Source organism: Phaenicophaeus curvirostris, unplaced genomic scaffold, assembly GCF_032191515.1.
Source record: "Phaenicophaeus curvirostris isolate KB17595 unplaced genomic scaffold, BPBGC_Pcur_1.0 scaffold_50, whole genome shotgun sequence".
NCBI classification, from domain to species: domain Eukaryota; kingdom Metazoa; phylum Chordata; class Aves; order Cuculiformes; family Cuculidae; genus Phaenicophaeus; species Phaenicophaeus curvirostris.
Window position 1 is genome coordinate 424,824 of NW_027206673.1, and position 15,701 is coordinate 440,524.

General features: G+C 42.5%; 1 protein-coding gene across 1 annotated transcript; it reads left to right on the top strand.

Annotated features, from left to right (window-relative positions):
- Positions 1-3,097: 3,097 nt before the first annotated feature.
- Positions 3,098-12,736, top strand: LOC138733964 (uncharacterized protein C3orf38 homolog). Its single transcript, XM_069881485.1, has 3 exons — positions 3,098-3,203; positions 7,006-7,226; positions 11,166-12,736. Exons 1-3 carry the CDS (start codon positions 3,098-3,100, stop codon positions 11,721-11,723), a joined length of 885 nt encoding a protein of 294 aa, XP_069737586.1. The 3' UTR covers positions 11,724-12,736.
- The last annotated feature ends 2,965 nt before the right edge of the window (positions 12,737-15,701 follow it).

Genomic DNA, 15,701 nt, shown 5'->3' on the forward strand with positions numbered 1-15,701 from the left:
CTTAATTTTAAGCTTGCAGGATTAATTTTAAAAATTCAAGATTTCGGCAGCAAAATTCCCTTGGTGGCAGGTAGGTTGTCCCATTTTCTGATGAACCAATTTTGCTTTGTAAACTAATGATATATAGAATTCTGCGCTGCGTGTTGTGTAGAGAAGTCCTCCTTTAACATGAGTGCACAAGTAACTGGCCTTGTGGAATTTTTAATAGCTGTATGGCAAGGGCAGGTATATGTCTTGTCAACAGAAGCTGTTACATAGCACTCTAGTTGTACACGAGGGGAAATTTGGCACAGCAGTCAGCAAACATTGTGTTGAACCTTTCCAAATGCTGTAGGACTGAATTTTTATCTGAAAGTTAGACTTAAAATTCATAAGCAAAATTGGTTCAACTGTTCCTGGTTTGTTTTGCATTCATAGTTATAGCTCCAGAGAATAGCTGTTTTTCTAGCAGAATGTACATTGGTTTTCCTTCTGGTGAACCTGGGAGATCTGCATGGACAGTATTTTAGACTTTAAAGAGGAAACAATGATCTATTAGGTTGGTGCAAAAATAATTGCCATTTGTAACTACCAGCTTCAAAGCAGCCGATCTCAGCTTAGAATAAAGTTTACTGATTGATACATGAACCATTAGAATCTATGCATTTTTGCCAACAAGAAAAAAGTCTGTATTCTGGTACCATAGAATTCTGGACTCGTGGAACCGATGAATTCTTTGAAGGCGTTTTGAGCTGCTGCTTGGTTGCAGAAAACCTCTTGCAGGAAGTTGTCAAGATGCTTAAAAAATTAAGACGGTTGGTGGGAGAGAGGTCTGGTGAGTAAGCCAGGTGAGGTAGAGTTTCTCATCTTCAACTCGTACAACAAAGTTACTTGAAATTGCTTTTTTCCCATCTTTAATTTGACAGCATAATACAAAAAAGAATAAACTGTGAAAACAAAATCACTAGCATAAATACAGTTAAATAAAAGTTTAATCCAAAATAAGCATCACAGTTTATGGTGACAAAAATGGCAATTATTTTTGCATCAACCTAATAAAACAAATGTATGTGTAACATGGTGGGTAGGAGCATGTTCTGTGTTCGTGTAGATGTTCTATGTTAGGTTTATGAGATCTTGAGGGTGGGAATTCGTTACAACAGATCTGAATTGAGCCTAAAATAAGGAAAAGTTGAGTTGTTCTGTCACATCCTAGTGACAGAACCAAGTAATTTTAACTCCTGTCTTCAAGTGGTGGTCAGTGTATCCTTACGGACTCTAGTTCTTCCTGTTTTGAAACAACAGGCAGTTTTAGCACCAAAAGTTGTGCTCCTCCTTAAAGCATGGGTTTGATGAGGGTGCCTGCTTTTAGTGCCATAGTGAGGTCAAGGAGTTGTCGCACCTGCATTTTTCTCAGCACCAGCCCTCATGTAGCTTATGCACCTTAGCTCACCTGAAGCTTCCACTGTCATCCTTTTTGCTTTTCATTCATCTTTCATTTCCATCTTTTCCTTATTCTTTTCTCTCTCTAACTCATAATGTGACTGAGAAGATACTGCCAAGTGAAGGAGCAGCACAAGCTTCAAGCCTTGCATGCAGCAGAAAGGCAGCTTTGGCTTATAGAACATTTCTGTGTTCTTGTGGATGTGTGTAACTTGCTTGGTCTAAGTTCCCAAGGCGTCCAACAGCTCCCTCTGTCCCAAGTGGAAGATTTGCTCTGTGCCACAGAGGCTCACCTCAGATATCCAAAGGTCGGCCGGTCAAGCTGAAGTGACCACTGCAGAGGCTACCACAGCTTGAGGCCTATCAACATTGACTTCCACAGACCATTAATGCCAACAGCACGTGCCTGACCTCAGCAGGAGCACTAAGCTGCCCCCAAGGACTCGAGGGTGGCTGCCGTGGACTGCTGGGACCTGTCGGGAGCCTTGTTGGTGTAAAGCCTTCCTCTCTGAGCATGCTCTGACCCCAGGTTGCTCCTTGGGAATAGTAAGACTAGATGTGCTGACTCTACACCAGTGATGAAAATACATTGTTCAAGTAAACCGGTGTAGGAAAATTCCACTTTCTGCTCTTCTTTAGCAGTGGACAGGTAGGGTTGGACTTGGTGATTTAAAAGGTCTTTTCCAAACTAGCAATTCTATGATTCTTTGCAGCTGCAGCTGGTTTTGCAAGGGATAAGGCAGGGAAGTTGCAGTACACCCTGGGGGCCAGCGGTGGAGAGCAGACTGGGTTCTGAGCACTCTGTAGCAATGCTGTGCTGGCTTGAGTGGGGGAACACAATTAGCGTGATGTGTTCACCACATGAAGGAAGGGAAGGCTGATACTTAATTACAGAATCATAGAATGGTTTGGGTAGGAAGGGACCTTAAAGCTTTAGCATCCAGTTCCACGCCCCCTGCTATGGGCTAGGACACCTCCTATCCAACCTGGCCTTGAACACCTCCAGGGATGGGGCATCCACAGCTTCCCTGGGCAACCTGTGCCAGTGTCTCACCATCCTCATCATGAAGAAATTTTTCCTAACGTCTAATCTAAATTTTATAGCCATTCCCCCTTGTCCTACCACTACATGCCCTTCTCAAAAGTCCCACTCGAGCCTTCTTGTAGCCCCCTTCAGGTACTGGAAGGCTGCTATAGGGTGTCCTCTGAGCCTTCTCTTCTCCAGGCTGAACAATCCTAACCCTCTCAGCCTCTCCTCATAGCAGAGGTCCCCCAGCCCTTGGATCATCTCTGTGGCCTCCTCTGGACCCATTCTTACAGTTCCATATCCTTCATATACCGGGGACTCCAGAACTGGACACAATGCTCCAGGTGGGGTCCCACAAGAGCGGAGCAGAGGGGCAGAATCACCTCCCTCAACCTGCTGGCTCCATCATAAAGTCCATATATATATATATATATATGAAGCGATGCCTGCTGCCATCAGCTCTGTTCGCAGCCTTTTCTTATCTTGAAGGCCGGGCAGAGAGCTGGAGCCAGCTCCAAATTAACAGCAGTTGTGACTGTTGCGAAGTTCACACCAACGCTGCCATCAGACCCGCAGAGCGCTCCCAGCGGCGGCCGCAGGACAGGCAGGCGGCGCTGCGGGGCGGGGCGGCGCCTCCCGCTCGGGGCGATGGCGGCGCTGGGGCTGAGCGAGCGGGAGCGCGCCGGGTGCCGGGAGCTGCTGGAGCTGGCCGACACCGTCACCAACCGCATGGTGCACCCGGAGAGCCGACAAGGTGCGCGGCAGCCTCGCCCTGCTCCCCGCTCCCTGCCGGCGGGGATCGAGGGAGCCTCCTCCCTGCTCCCCATTCCCTGTTCCCTGCCGGCAGGGATCGCTGGAGCCTGATCCCTGCTCTTTCCTCCCCCGTTTCTCTGCTTCCCTGATTCTCTGCTCCTTCCTCCCTGCGCCTTTCTTCCCGTTCCTGGCTCCCCTCCCCCTGCCGGCGGAGATCACGGGTCCCCGTTCCCTGCCCGGGGCGGCTCTGGGCTCGCGGTGGGGGTTGGGGTGGGGAGGGGGACGCTCCTTCGCCCCGCGGAGGCCGCAGCCGCGGCTGCCTCGGTGCTGGCTGCGGGGAGGCTGCTCCTGCGGCGGGGAGAGGCGTGGGCCGAGGAATTTAAATTAGGCTCATAGAATAGTTTGGGTTGGAAGGGACCTTAAAGATGATCCAGTTCCAGCCCCCTGCCACGGACAGGAACACCTCCCACCAGCCCAGGCTGCCCAAGGCCCCATCCACCCTGGCCTTGAACACCTCCAGGGATGGGGCAGCCACAGCTTCCCTGGGCAACCTGTGCTGGTGCCTCACGCTCTCACATTGAAGAAATTCTTCCTAATGTCTAGTCTAAATATTCCCTTCTCCATTTTATGCCCGTTGCCCCTTGTCCTGTCACTACAAGACTTTGTAAACAGTCCCTCCCCAGCTTTCTTGTAGGCCCCCTTCTGTTACTGGAAAGTCACTATAATATCTCCTCCGAGCCTTCTCTTCTCCAGGCTGAACAAGCCCAACTCTCTCAGCCTGTCCTCATGGAAGGCGCTCCAGCCCTCGCATCATCTTTGTAGCCCTTCTCTGGACCCATTCCAACAGCTCCATGTCCTTACGTTAAGGATTCCAGAACTGGACACAGTACTCCAGATGAGGTCTCACGAGAGAGGAATAGAGGGGCAGAATCACCTCCCTTGACCTGCTGGCCACATTTCTTTTGATGCAGCCCAGGGTAGGGTTGACCTTCTGAGCTGCAAGAGCACATTGCCAACTCATGGTGAGCTTCTCATCAGCCAAATTAGATTTAGACTAGACATTAGGAAGAAATTCTTCACAATGAGGGTGGTGAGGCACCGGCACAGGTTGACTAGGGAAGCTGTGGATGCCCTGGAGGTGTTCAAGGCCAGGTTGGATGGGGCTTTGAGCAGCCTGGTCTGGTGGGAGGTGTCTGCCCATGGCAGGGGGGTTGGCACCGTATGATCTTTAAGGTAATTTAGGTATCTTAAGGTATCTCTGACCTATAACGTGAGCATCATTGAATATTCTGCCCTAGACAGAGAAAATACTGCCATGTGAAGGAGCAGCACAAGCTTCAAGCCTTGCATGTAGTAGAAAAGCAGCTTTAGCTTATAGAACATTTCTGTGTTTTGCGGATGTGTGTAACTTGCTTGGTCTAAGTTCCCAAGGCGTCCAACAGCTCCCTCTGTCCCAAGTGGAGATTTGCTCCGTGCCACAGAGGCTGCACCTCAGATATCCAAAGGTCGGCCGGTCGAGCTGAAGTGACCACTGCAGAGGCTACCACAGCTTGAGGCCTACCAACATTGACTTCCACAGACCATTAATGCCAACAGCACGTGCCTGACCTCAGCAGGAGCACTGAGCTGTCCCCAAGGACTTGAGGGTGGCTGCTGTGGACTGCTGGGTCCTGTCGGGAGCCTTGTAAAGCCTCCCAGTCCATGCAGGCTGTGACCCTAGAGTGCTCAGACCTAGCTTGCAGTTTGTGGCAAATTGGCAGATCTCAAGCAGGTCTTTTTCTCTCGAAGAACACCCTTCACCCTCCCCCTGGTGAGCTTCATGCAGTGTCATGCCCTTTCTTATGCCCTGTTATTGTTTAAAAATTATATTTAAGACCCATGTGCCTCTTGCTGTTTGCATTAAATGACATTTGATTTCAGGCTTTTAAAGGCTAAATCACAAATCAAATATATTTTGTAGAACCCAGCACTTTCAGGTGTTGCCATCCCCCATCATTTTGTAGGTGTTGAGACCACTAGGGAGGGGGGAGTTGATTTTGCCTCTCTACTCTGTTGTGGGACCACACCTGGAGTACTGGAGGTCAATTCTAGGGTCTCTAGCACAGAAGGAACATAGATCTGTTAAAGCAAGTCCAGAGGAGGGCCATGAAGATGATCCAAGGGCTGGAGCTCCTTCCATACAGGACAAGCTGAGAGAGCTGGGGTTGTTCAGCCAGAAGAGAAGGCTCCTGGGAGACCTTATAGCAGCCTTCTAGTACTTAAAGGGGGCTACAGGAAAGATGGGGACGGGCTCTTTATCAGGGAGTGTAGTGATTGGATGAGGGATAACAGGTTTCAGCTGAAAGAGAGGAGTTGGAACTGGATGATCTTCCAGCCCACATCATTCTAGGATTCTGTGATTTGTTTCATGACATTTAATTTTGTATCTGAATTACTTCAGGACACTCAGCATATTGCCTTGAAATATACTCATCCAAAAACCTTGAATGTGTTTTGTGTGGTACAAAGCTGACCTGTAGGATTTGCTGAGCACATTTCTTAAAAAGGTCTTATGCCTGTAGTTTTTGCTTCTTTTTTTATCTGCTTTTCACAGTGATTGTAGGTTTATTTAAAATATGTTAATTTTTAATTTCAGCTATTAGCCTCTTCTTGTTTAAACATACGATTTTTATAGGTATCATGGTAAGTACCCAACCTCAGTTCAGGTGAGAAATGGCTACTGCAGCTACTTCAAAAGTGAAATGAATTTCAGTTTCATGTTTCTTGATTTTGCCACAGAGCCTTGTAGCTGATTTTCTTAATGTAACATTTCAGTGCACACTATCATTGTGTGACAATACGTGGTGTTTTCTTACAAACCTGGGAGTAGTAACTTTATTAATGTGGAAATGAAACAGATTTAATTCCATCTCTGTGTATCTTCAGGAACCTAGGTGGAAACTCACTTCCACTACTGTGTATTTTTTCAAAGAAAAATGCAAACTTCTGATACTAGAGTTCTTGTTCAGCATACAAGGAATCAGAGCTTACCATAGTTATCTCTCTGTCTGCATTTCTTTCAATTTTCTGTTTATGGAAAAAACCTGACAACTTGCATTTTCTTCAGAAGAACAGTGTGTGCTCTGACTGAATTGTGTGATCTACCCATTTGATGCAGAAATTAAAACTCAGATTCCATATTCAGAAGAACTATAAAATATATGTCTGTTTCTTCTTTCTCTGTGTAGTCTTGCTTCCAAGAAGACATGTGGATGGTTTGTTTTGAATATCCTAGAGCTTTTCAAATGGAAAGTGAAACCAGGCTCAGGTTTTGCTAAGTGAAAGTGCTGTGTGGTGACACGAAGCCGGAAGACCTAAATAATTTAATGTTACAGGAACTTATTTCCTGCATCTCAGGAAGTATAGGCAAAATGTGTCGTGCGCAAGAATCTTTGTACTTCTTGAAGCACTTGAAGTTTCTAAATGGCTTGAAAATATTTGAAAAATATTAGTAATTTCATTTGGAAGTAAAAATTGCATCCTTCAAGCTGAAGTAATACATAATTCTAAGCAGTCATGGATGCTGGAAGTAGGGATTACAAGATAGCAAAGTCTTCAGTAAAACCAACACTTTTTTGAAATATGTTCTTAGGTATCTTCTGTGTCTAATATGATTAGTTTGCAAACAAAATTTAAAGTCTTTGCATTTCATTTAGATTTGTCTTGGTTTGTGTTTGGTGCTGGTCACGAGTTCAAGAAATGGCTTAGGTTTGCATTTTAATCATGAGGAAAGCAACTGCTAACTTAAATTTCTTTACTTGCAGAAGCCATTCAGGCCATTTTGGTTTACAGCCAAAGTGCAGAAGAACTTCTGAAACGCAGAAAAGTCTATCGAGAAATAATTTTTAAGTATTTAGCAGCACAAGAAATTCCAGTTCCCCCTTCCTCTGAGAAGCATCAACTCATTGATTGTGTAAAGCAATACTGGAGTGGGAAGCTCACAACATATGCCTCAGAATCAGAAGAGAAAAAAACACATGCAGAGGTGAGTGCTGCTTTCTGAGATGCTTGAGGATGCTTAGTGTTGCTTTTGCAAGATATCCAGTATAAATGCTCTAATGTACATCCAAATATCCAAATTGTGTTTAGGAAGGTACTGAAAGTCTTTAACTCTTCCTTTTTTTGATTTGGTTTGGTTTGTTTGGTGTTTTGTTTTTTGTTTGTGTGGTTTTTTTGGGTTTGTTTTTTTTTTTAGGTACATAATTTAAAGATATCTGTGCCAACATATCACTTGCAGAGCACAATCTTCTGCTCTGTCTTGCGAAGTACCTTAGTGCATTTGAATTCTAATGTGTGGGATCTTCTCAGTGCTTGGAGTTTTTAAGTTATACTGTAAGCTAAAATAGAAGTTATGCACAATTAATTCTGTGGATTCAGGGACAACTGAAAACACTGTTGTTAATACAGAAACCCTGCATAGCCCCTTGTAATTTTTTTAAGTTTTGGTATAAATCAAGGGTTTACAGTCATCCTTCAGCCACATCAGGGAAACCACTGGTAGGGCACGTCTGTCGATAGTGGTCTAAAATGTTGAGCAGGAGGGAGGGAACAGAGAGAAAAGTGCCTGTATTAAGTGGCTTTGCACTGTGTAGAGACAGTGCAATCAAAGTGATGCTGTCTGTAAGCTGGTTTCCTTCTTAGTCTTTCAGTTAGAGTGCAGAAAGGATTTTAGTGAAATTATATAAATGTACAGAAATGTAAAGTTTGTAGCAGTGCCAGGTCTGTGTCATTTTTTTCCTTGATATTAGTAACACTTAATATGGTGTAACTAAATTTGTTTTGGAAATGATAGATTATTTTGGAGTTCAAAATCTTGCCATTTAGCAAATCCTTGTGGTGTAATGAACTTCAAGCGTTTTATTAGTCTTGGATCTTTACCGAGTAGTTCTAACTAGCCACCTTGCTCTTTCAAGTGCTCTACTTGTGAGACCTACTGGGCAACAGCCCCACCAGCTGGACTGTTAGAGCTCTGTAGATGTTGATAACCTGTTGCATTGAGCTTTCTCTCGGGGATTAGCGTATAAGAATTATAATTTAGCTGAGAATCGTTTTCAAAACAATTTTTTGTGTGCATCTTTTGGAAAAAAAAAGGGTTGCTCTTGAAGGGACACTTCACAAGTATTAACCAAAGTTTTATGATTGAAGGTAAGTAAATTAAATTCTCCGAAGTTGTTGAAACACATTCACAAAGAGTGAGAAATTCAACTGGCTATTTATCACATACATCTTTCTTTGCCTTTGTTTTCTTTTAATTCTGGTGGCTCTAACCGTTTTGAACAGATGGATAGCATGAATTAGAAATTCAGAATTAGAAACAGAATTAGAAATTAAGTACAATTTATTGTGAAACAAATAGAACATTTCTACTTTGAAGTCTCCAAACTTTTCACACTTAATACTTGCTTAAAACATACTTAATTTAGTACTTACTGGGCTTTGATGTTAGCAAACTTGTGATGTTTAGTTTACATCTAAAAATCTTGTTATCAAGTTCCAAATGCTGAGAAGCCCTACACAATTACTGTACGTTTATTTCTTGTTCAAAAAATGCTTTGCCTTACAGTTGGAGGTCATGTGTCTTTATGTTGGAAAGTTTGGATTATTTTTCCGAAGTAAAAAGTCTTACCTATTGTAAAAGAAAGCAGAGGGTAAACAAACTGTGTATGCACAAGTTAAGTAGGCTCACAGGAGTGTTGCTTGAGCATCTGATTATTGCATTTTACAGTGATGCTTCTTTTACAAAGAAGCATCCTCTAAACCGAATGTATTCTTATAAGCAACTTTAAAACCTGTCTTAAATATCTAATTGCTAAGCAACTTGTTTGTGCTTAACTTTCACTGTTTTTCTGCACATAGTTGTAGGCGTACCAAGAAGTCAACTGCAAGGAATAGATCTTTTTCTCAGCTTGACCCATAATAGTGTCTAAAAAAATCTCTACTGCTTACTTTGTTGCAGTATATATTTAGTGATAGAGCACTTGGAGTGGTTTGTCCCCTCTTCTGATACGGTTTTCAGACCATGACTACTGGTTCCTCACTGATACTTGCTTTTGCTACTTACTGTGAATTGGCTTCAAAAGTTTATACCCACCACTTTGTTGTCATTTTCAGCAACCCATCATTAAACTTAAAAATTATTTTGAAGTATTTCTTATCACTCTACATCTTAGGTGCATTTTTGGAGGGCATGTATGTGTCATTTTCTGTTAAACAAGGAAAAAAAGAGCACAAGTGGCTTGTCCATAACCTATGAGGAAGTAGTGGAAGAAGTGTTATGAATAGTTTCATGCTTTCTTTCACTGGTCCATTCTTCTCTAAGGCTCCTAGACAGGACAAGAATCTTCGACTGAGCATTTTCAAACTATTCTACAAAGGCTTGGCTGTCTACTAACAATGTGTACTTTGTCTCACTACTTAAAAATACTTTCTCAGCACATTCAGTGTTGAAGAAAGGATATTATAACACTCTGAAGGGAAGATTTTTTTGGCAGGCTGAGCAGAATTGTCTTTATTCCCGGAGTAAGCCTATGCTGCTCTGTGAAAATGCCTCCAGTCCCCCTATCCTGATGTCTTATTGTCTCAGTCCATTTTAAGTGGTCAGTTGTACAATTTGAAAAATAACTGAGATTGCATAAGATTTTTGTCTATTTTGGAGGAGCAAAGGTATGATTTTATTTGATTTGGGCTCTTTTCCTATTAGAAATATGGTGAAGACTACAAACATCACTCACAAAAGTGAACAAGTACCTTTTGGATGGGTTTTGGCAGTCTTACTACTGCCAGGGCTAAATTTGGGCATGTGATGTGTGAGAAAAATTTCTGGAAGGCATTAATTCTTTGAATATCTGTTCTTCCTGGATTAGTTGTCCATTCTGTAAGCATATTCCACTGACGTAGGCAAAATACCCCCATAAATCCAAAGTATTCTGTCAGCTTCAGCTATTAGGATGTACATAATCAAAAGATGTCTTCCCACCAAGTGCTATTTGTTCTTATCAGTTACATGAAGATGCAGAGACTGACACAATTCACCAAATTAAAAGCTACCAAAAAGAAGAGCCTGAAGGCAAGATGAAACAGCAGAAACACATCAACACAATTGCTTATTTATAAGCACTTTTTAGTAAATTGATATATTGTCCTGGGTTTGCCTGGGATAGAGTTAATTTTCAGAAGAAGTTGGGGTACAGCTAGGGCAGCTGATCCAAACTGGCCAAAGGGATATTGGATACCATGACATCATGCTCAGAATGTAAGGGGGTAGTTGGCTAGGGGGTGGGGCTGGCAACATGATTCGTAGCGTGGTAGGTGATGCGGTTTGTGGCGCAATTAGCAACACGGTAATCACGACTGAGTTTTGCAGCAAGGTTCGGGGGTGCAGCTGCAGAGCATGGCTTGGATTTCTGGATTGGTAGCATGTCAGGTGTTGGATTTTGGGCAGTGAGTGATTATTGGTTTATTTTCTCTTCCTTTGCTGCCCTGTTAAACTGTCCTTATCCCAACCCATGAGTTTTCCCTTCTTTTTTCCTGATTCTACTCCCAGTCCCACTTGTGGGAGGTACAGTGAGTGAGCAGCCATGGGGTTCTTTGTTGCCAGCAGTAGCCAAGCCGTGACATAGACCTTAATGTGAGATCGGCTTTTCAGGTTGGATTTGTATCCTTCTTGTTTTGAAGACCAAGACAAAGCTGAAGAACTACTCTTACTCTATTTCAAAGAACCTACTCAGATTCTCTAGATAAGATAATCATGATGTTAAAAATAAATGAGATTTTACTCTATAGTTTTTCTTCAGGACTGTCTCAGAACACTTGAAGGTTTAGAGTGTTTTAAAAGAAAAGGATTTACATGAAGTTATATTGTTTTAAGTGGTAGCTTGCATGTTGAAGCTAAATAGTTCTAAGAAAAAAATGTGCTTGATTGCAGAATCACGGAGAGAGACAAAAGCCACCACAAGATCACATTCACAACCTAGGAGAAGAATTCTGTCAATGGTTCTTTGAACTCCTGAATTCTCAACATCCCTTGGGAGTAAAAGCTGAAGAAGGATGGGGACCACAGCACTTTTGGGAGGATGCTAAAATGAAGTTGTGTTACAACACATTAGAAAAAAACATGGAAGAGTATATTGGTGCAGAAATGGTTAGCCTTCGCCTGCTCTCATTGGTTAAAGAAGAATATATTCTATTCAACCCTAATTTGCATTCCAATGGACTGAAGTGTGCCATGTCTCCACATGGGTTAGTGCTGGTAGCTGTGGCTGGCACGATACATGGGGACAACACTTGTTTGGGCATCTTTGAACAAATTTTTGGACTTATTAGCTGTCCTGTTAGGCAGAATACCTGGAAAATAAAAGTTGTGAATCTTAAAATAGTTGGACAGAACACTATGGGTCCTGGGATGCAAATTGAAAAACCCTCCCTAAAATATGAGTCACACCAATTGCAAGAGTTATATGATGGGAAAGAACTGACTGTTTGAACCACAGAAATTCTGAGCAACTCTTTCACAACTGAATGACTGGGGGAACATACCACTTTTGGTGCATAGCTGAATATTGAAATGGTTAGGACCATGGGATGTTGTCTCTTTTTTGAGTCAGATCTGCTGGATGGCAAACTGACGTACAGAGTCTAAACTGTTAATACAAGCGATGCTTTTGGTTACCCTTCCAGGAGCAACAAACATTTCAGAGAATGACTTTATATTTTGTACTGTAGTTGTGAATGGAATTAGTTTGGTTATTCTTGCCTGCAAAACATGGTTACGTTTAAATATGGGATGGCCGCAGTATGTCATGAACTAGATGACTTCAGGTTCACAGTTTTCATGTTGCTTCTCTTCAGGTCACCAGTTAAAACTCTTACCTGAGTTGTAACAGGAAGTTGTTCCTTCTGGCTTTTTGGAATTTGGATTAGCAAGTGTCTAAATGGAGATGTGAATCCCAAGAAAACCATCTGCTAGTGTAGGGAGTTTTTGGAGAGGACAGACATTATAATACAAATACAAACTGCTGCCATTTATCTTCTGAATGTGGTTCCTCACTGTGTAACAGAAGTAGTTTAATGGGACAATGCAAGAAACTTTGCATCATACAAGTCTCTTTCTCTTAGGGTTAATAGGTTCCTTTCGTTTTACCTCATGTTTCCAGCTTTGTCATGAATACAGACAAACTCTGTTGTATTTTGTCCTCAAGCAGACAAATTTGAGATGGTTGCCCAGGCATCCGTTTGTAGCACTGACTCACTGACCCTTGTGTCAAGTAGTTGATTTCATGACCTACCGCAGCACTGTATGAACCAAATGCTTTGATAATTATTTTGTATATACCTAAAACAGATTTTAATATAAAAGATGTGATTTTTATATATTTTCTCAAAATCAGAATTTTATCTATGTTGAAGTGTTTTATTACATTGACATTACGTCTTGAGTTCACTGTAAAAATAAAATATATTATTCTAAAATAATTTCTAAGCAAAATCTCAAATACTGCGTTGGAATTTTCTATCCCAATAAATGTTGTAGCTTATTAAGCTACTGATGTACAATAAATAAAAATCAACCTGAATTTAAAATTTGGAAGAAGCAGTTTCGTTCTGTGTATTGAGAATTGCATTCCTCTTCAGGTGAGGACAAAAGCCTACCTGAAGGCCTGAATGGGTACCTTTTCAACAGTCAGTATGGCCATCTGTAGTTCAACTAAATATTTTGTCATTGGCAGAACTGTACTTTCTAGTGGCAGCGTAGCTATTACTTTAGTTAGTGTGTTAAATATGAACATGACTAAGGGTGTAGTTTTCATTACTGCTGTAAGTTGCTGTGGTGTGGGTGGTCCACTCCCTCCACTCGGGTACCTGTCCTGGTTTCCTTCTTGTGTTGGCATTATTACTTACGCTAACTCTGAACAAGAGAGACTGGTACTAATGAAAACTAACTCCTTGTCAGAAAGGCTTCAGACTGATCAGCTCTGTAGGAACGCTGGCCACACAAGTGCTAGTGTCAGTGTGAGGAACAGAGATGAGAATTTGGTTTTTTTTGGTGACAACCTGAATTTCTGTGGGCTTAAGCAAGTTATCAAATAACAGCCTTCATTAATTGTTACGTTCAAAATGTTTATGCCTGATAACTTCAAAATACTGACTGCAAGGAGTGTTGTGGTAAATCAGCTTTTTACTAAGGCTGGTACTTAAGAACTTGTTCTTACTTGTTCAGTTCTCCTAAACAAAGTACACAAGACGTTAAATTGTCACAGCCTTGTGACCTCTGTGTAAATCCCTGTTCAGTTGCAGACTTGAGTAGGTGCTGTTCGATTTACTGATGACCTGTTGGTGCAGTTGCTGCTGTTGCTCTTTGTCAGGCTGTTAAGAATTTGCATACATTATACTGCTCATTAGCTGTTGATAACTGACTTCTGCGGCAGCTGATTTTGATGTGTCCTTATGGGTTACTTCAAACTAGTTACCAAGGAGCAAGTGGAAGCAGCAGTTGATGAGCAGTTGATGGTTGCTGCTGAGCAGCACTTATCCCAGGCTGCTGCTGCAAAATGCAGGAAATGGCACAGTGTCTGTTCCTTACAATCCCACCACCTGAGTATTTGGTAGGCACTGACAGTCAGCTGATGGTGAGCAACTGTTACTAATGGGTATGACTTTTTATCCTGTGATACACCTTCCTCTTTTTCTCCCAGGCCCGCGTTCTCTCTTTAAAAAGCATCCTCTTCCCTTCTATATGGGTTTTATTTACACTTGGAAAAAGGGATTCCAGTCCTATAATGGTTCTTATGGCTCTCCATCTTGCATGGAGGCAAGAACTGGGTTTTGAAAGCTGCTGCCAGATCAGTCAGCACCGGCAGAGCTGTTTGCAGTCAGGTTGTAAGGGGGGCAGAGAGGTGGCACTGCCTCTGCTCCTTCATATTTTGTGTATGTAGCATGTTCATTTTGTGCCAAGGGAGAGTTGTGAGGTCCTGTCTGCAGTAGTGCACCATAGGATATCACAGATAACTTTTAGGCGTTCTGATTATTATTTGTAATATATGTCCTTACTGGAAATTCAGAATTCAATTTTCAAATAATTGTCACATTCAGAATTCCTTTTTTTTTTTAAGAAGAAAAACACTGAGTGCCATGTAAATATGAGAAGATACTCTTAGCTTTACCTTGACTTTAAGGAAAAAGTTAGGACTTGTTTAAATAAAGTACAGCCAAAAAGCTTGAAATATTTATGGAATTGATTTAATCACTCCCTCTAGATGCTGCCATTCAGAGCTGAAGTAACTTGTAGCTGGTTTACCTTTGGAAACAATGGCCATCTTAGTTGCATTTAGGAGATTATGCAAAAATAAATAAAACTTATTTAAAACTGTTTTCGTTAATTTTCCTCTCTTATCACTATTTAGTCAAGCCTCAAGACATATTTTCAGTACAATTTCTTATGCTTATCACTACTACTTAAGCTGAAAAGCTAAATTTATATTTTCTAGATCTATCTCTGCCAAGTAATTTGTTAGTAAGCAAAATACTGACTTGCAACAAAGCGGGCAGGACTTGCGGAATCAACAAGCAAGCTATAACTTGCTATAGTCATATAACATATTATATTTATTCCTATGGCTCATGGAAGTTTAGCATCCTTTGTGTGCTAGGGCCTCGTGGAAGCGCTCAAAGCAGCGCTGTTGGAAGTAGGGACCCATAGAAGATTGGTCTTCCTTCTAAAGGTTTTTAAGTACCCCGCTTCACTCTGAGGACAAACTCCAGCCCCTTCGCAATGCTACATCACCCAAGAGGCAGGAAGCTCCCCTCTTTTTGCCAGCCATAAGGATCTTCCAACTCCCCAGCAGTGCTTCCTCTGGAAGGCACTTTCATCTCCAACATGTCCAATTTAGACTCCAAAGCGTTGAGTTATCTCGGCATGTGATGGTGCCACCATGCCAACCACAGCAGCTTGGGTGGGCAAAGTACCGGAGCAAAGGCAAGAGGCTGAATAATCACAAACTTAGACAGGCGTCTGCTCAGTGCAACGCTTGGGATTTTGAGACAATTCAGCTTTTGGTATTGTTACCTGCCTCTTTGAAACAACCGAGTGACAGAATTCCTGAAATAAGCAGAAGGAGGAAAGATTTTAGGAGAGAATAAGGTTTCGAAGGTACCAGAAATTAACTGGCGGCAGTGGCAGAGGGCTCTGCACAGCCCAGACTGGGCCCAAGTGCTCCTGCCTGATGGATCTGGCAGTCCTTTCGCTGGAAAAAGCTGCTAGGGAGAGAGCTGAAAGCTGGCAGCTCCTTTCCAAAGTCCTCCCAAAGCAGGGATGCAGTGATGGAGCAAGCTGAGGGGCTACAGCTGAGACCCTGGACACTGCCAGCTGGGGTGGCTCTGGAAAAAAACGTTTGTGTGCAAGGATCTGCTTGCAAAAATGCACCTGCTGACCCAGGGAGCATGGAGAAACTGCAAACACATTAGG

What these genes read in the sequence shown, in the direction of transcription:
- LOC138733964 (XM_069881485.1), top strand. Translation starts at nt 3,098, where the DNA reads ATGGCGGCGCTGGGGCTGAGCGAGCGGGAGCGCGCCGGGTGCCGGGAG. An exon ending in GCACCCGGAGAGCCGACAAG is followed by an intron (nt 3,204 to 7,005) that starts GTGCGCGGCAGC and finishes CTTTACTTGCAG; the next exon opens with AAGCCATTCAGGCCATTTTG. An exon ending in AGAAAAAAACACATGCAGAG is followed by an intron (nt 7,227 to 11,165) that starts GTGAGTGCTGCT and finishes GCTTGATTGCAG; the next exon opens with AATCACGGAGAGAGACAAAA.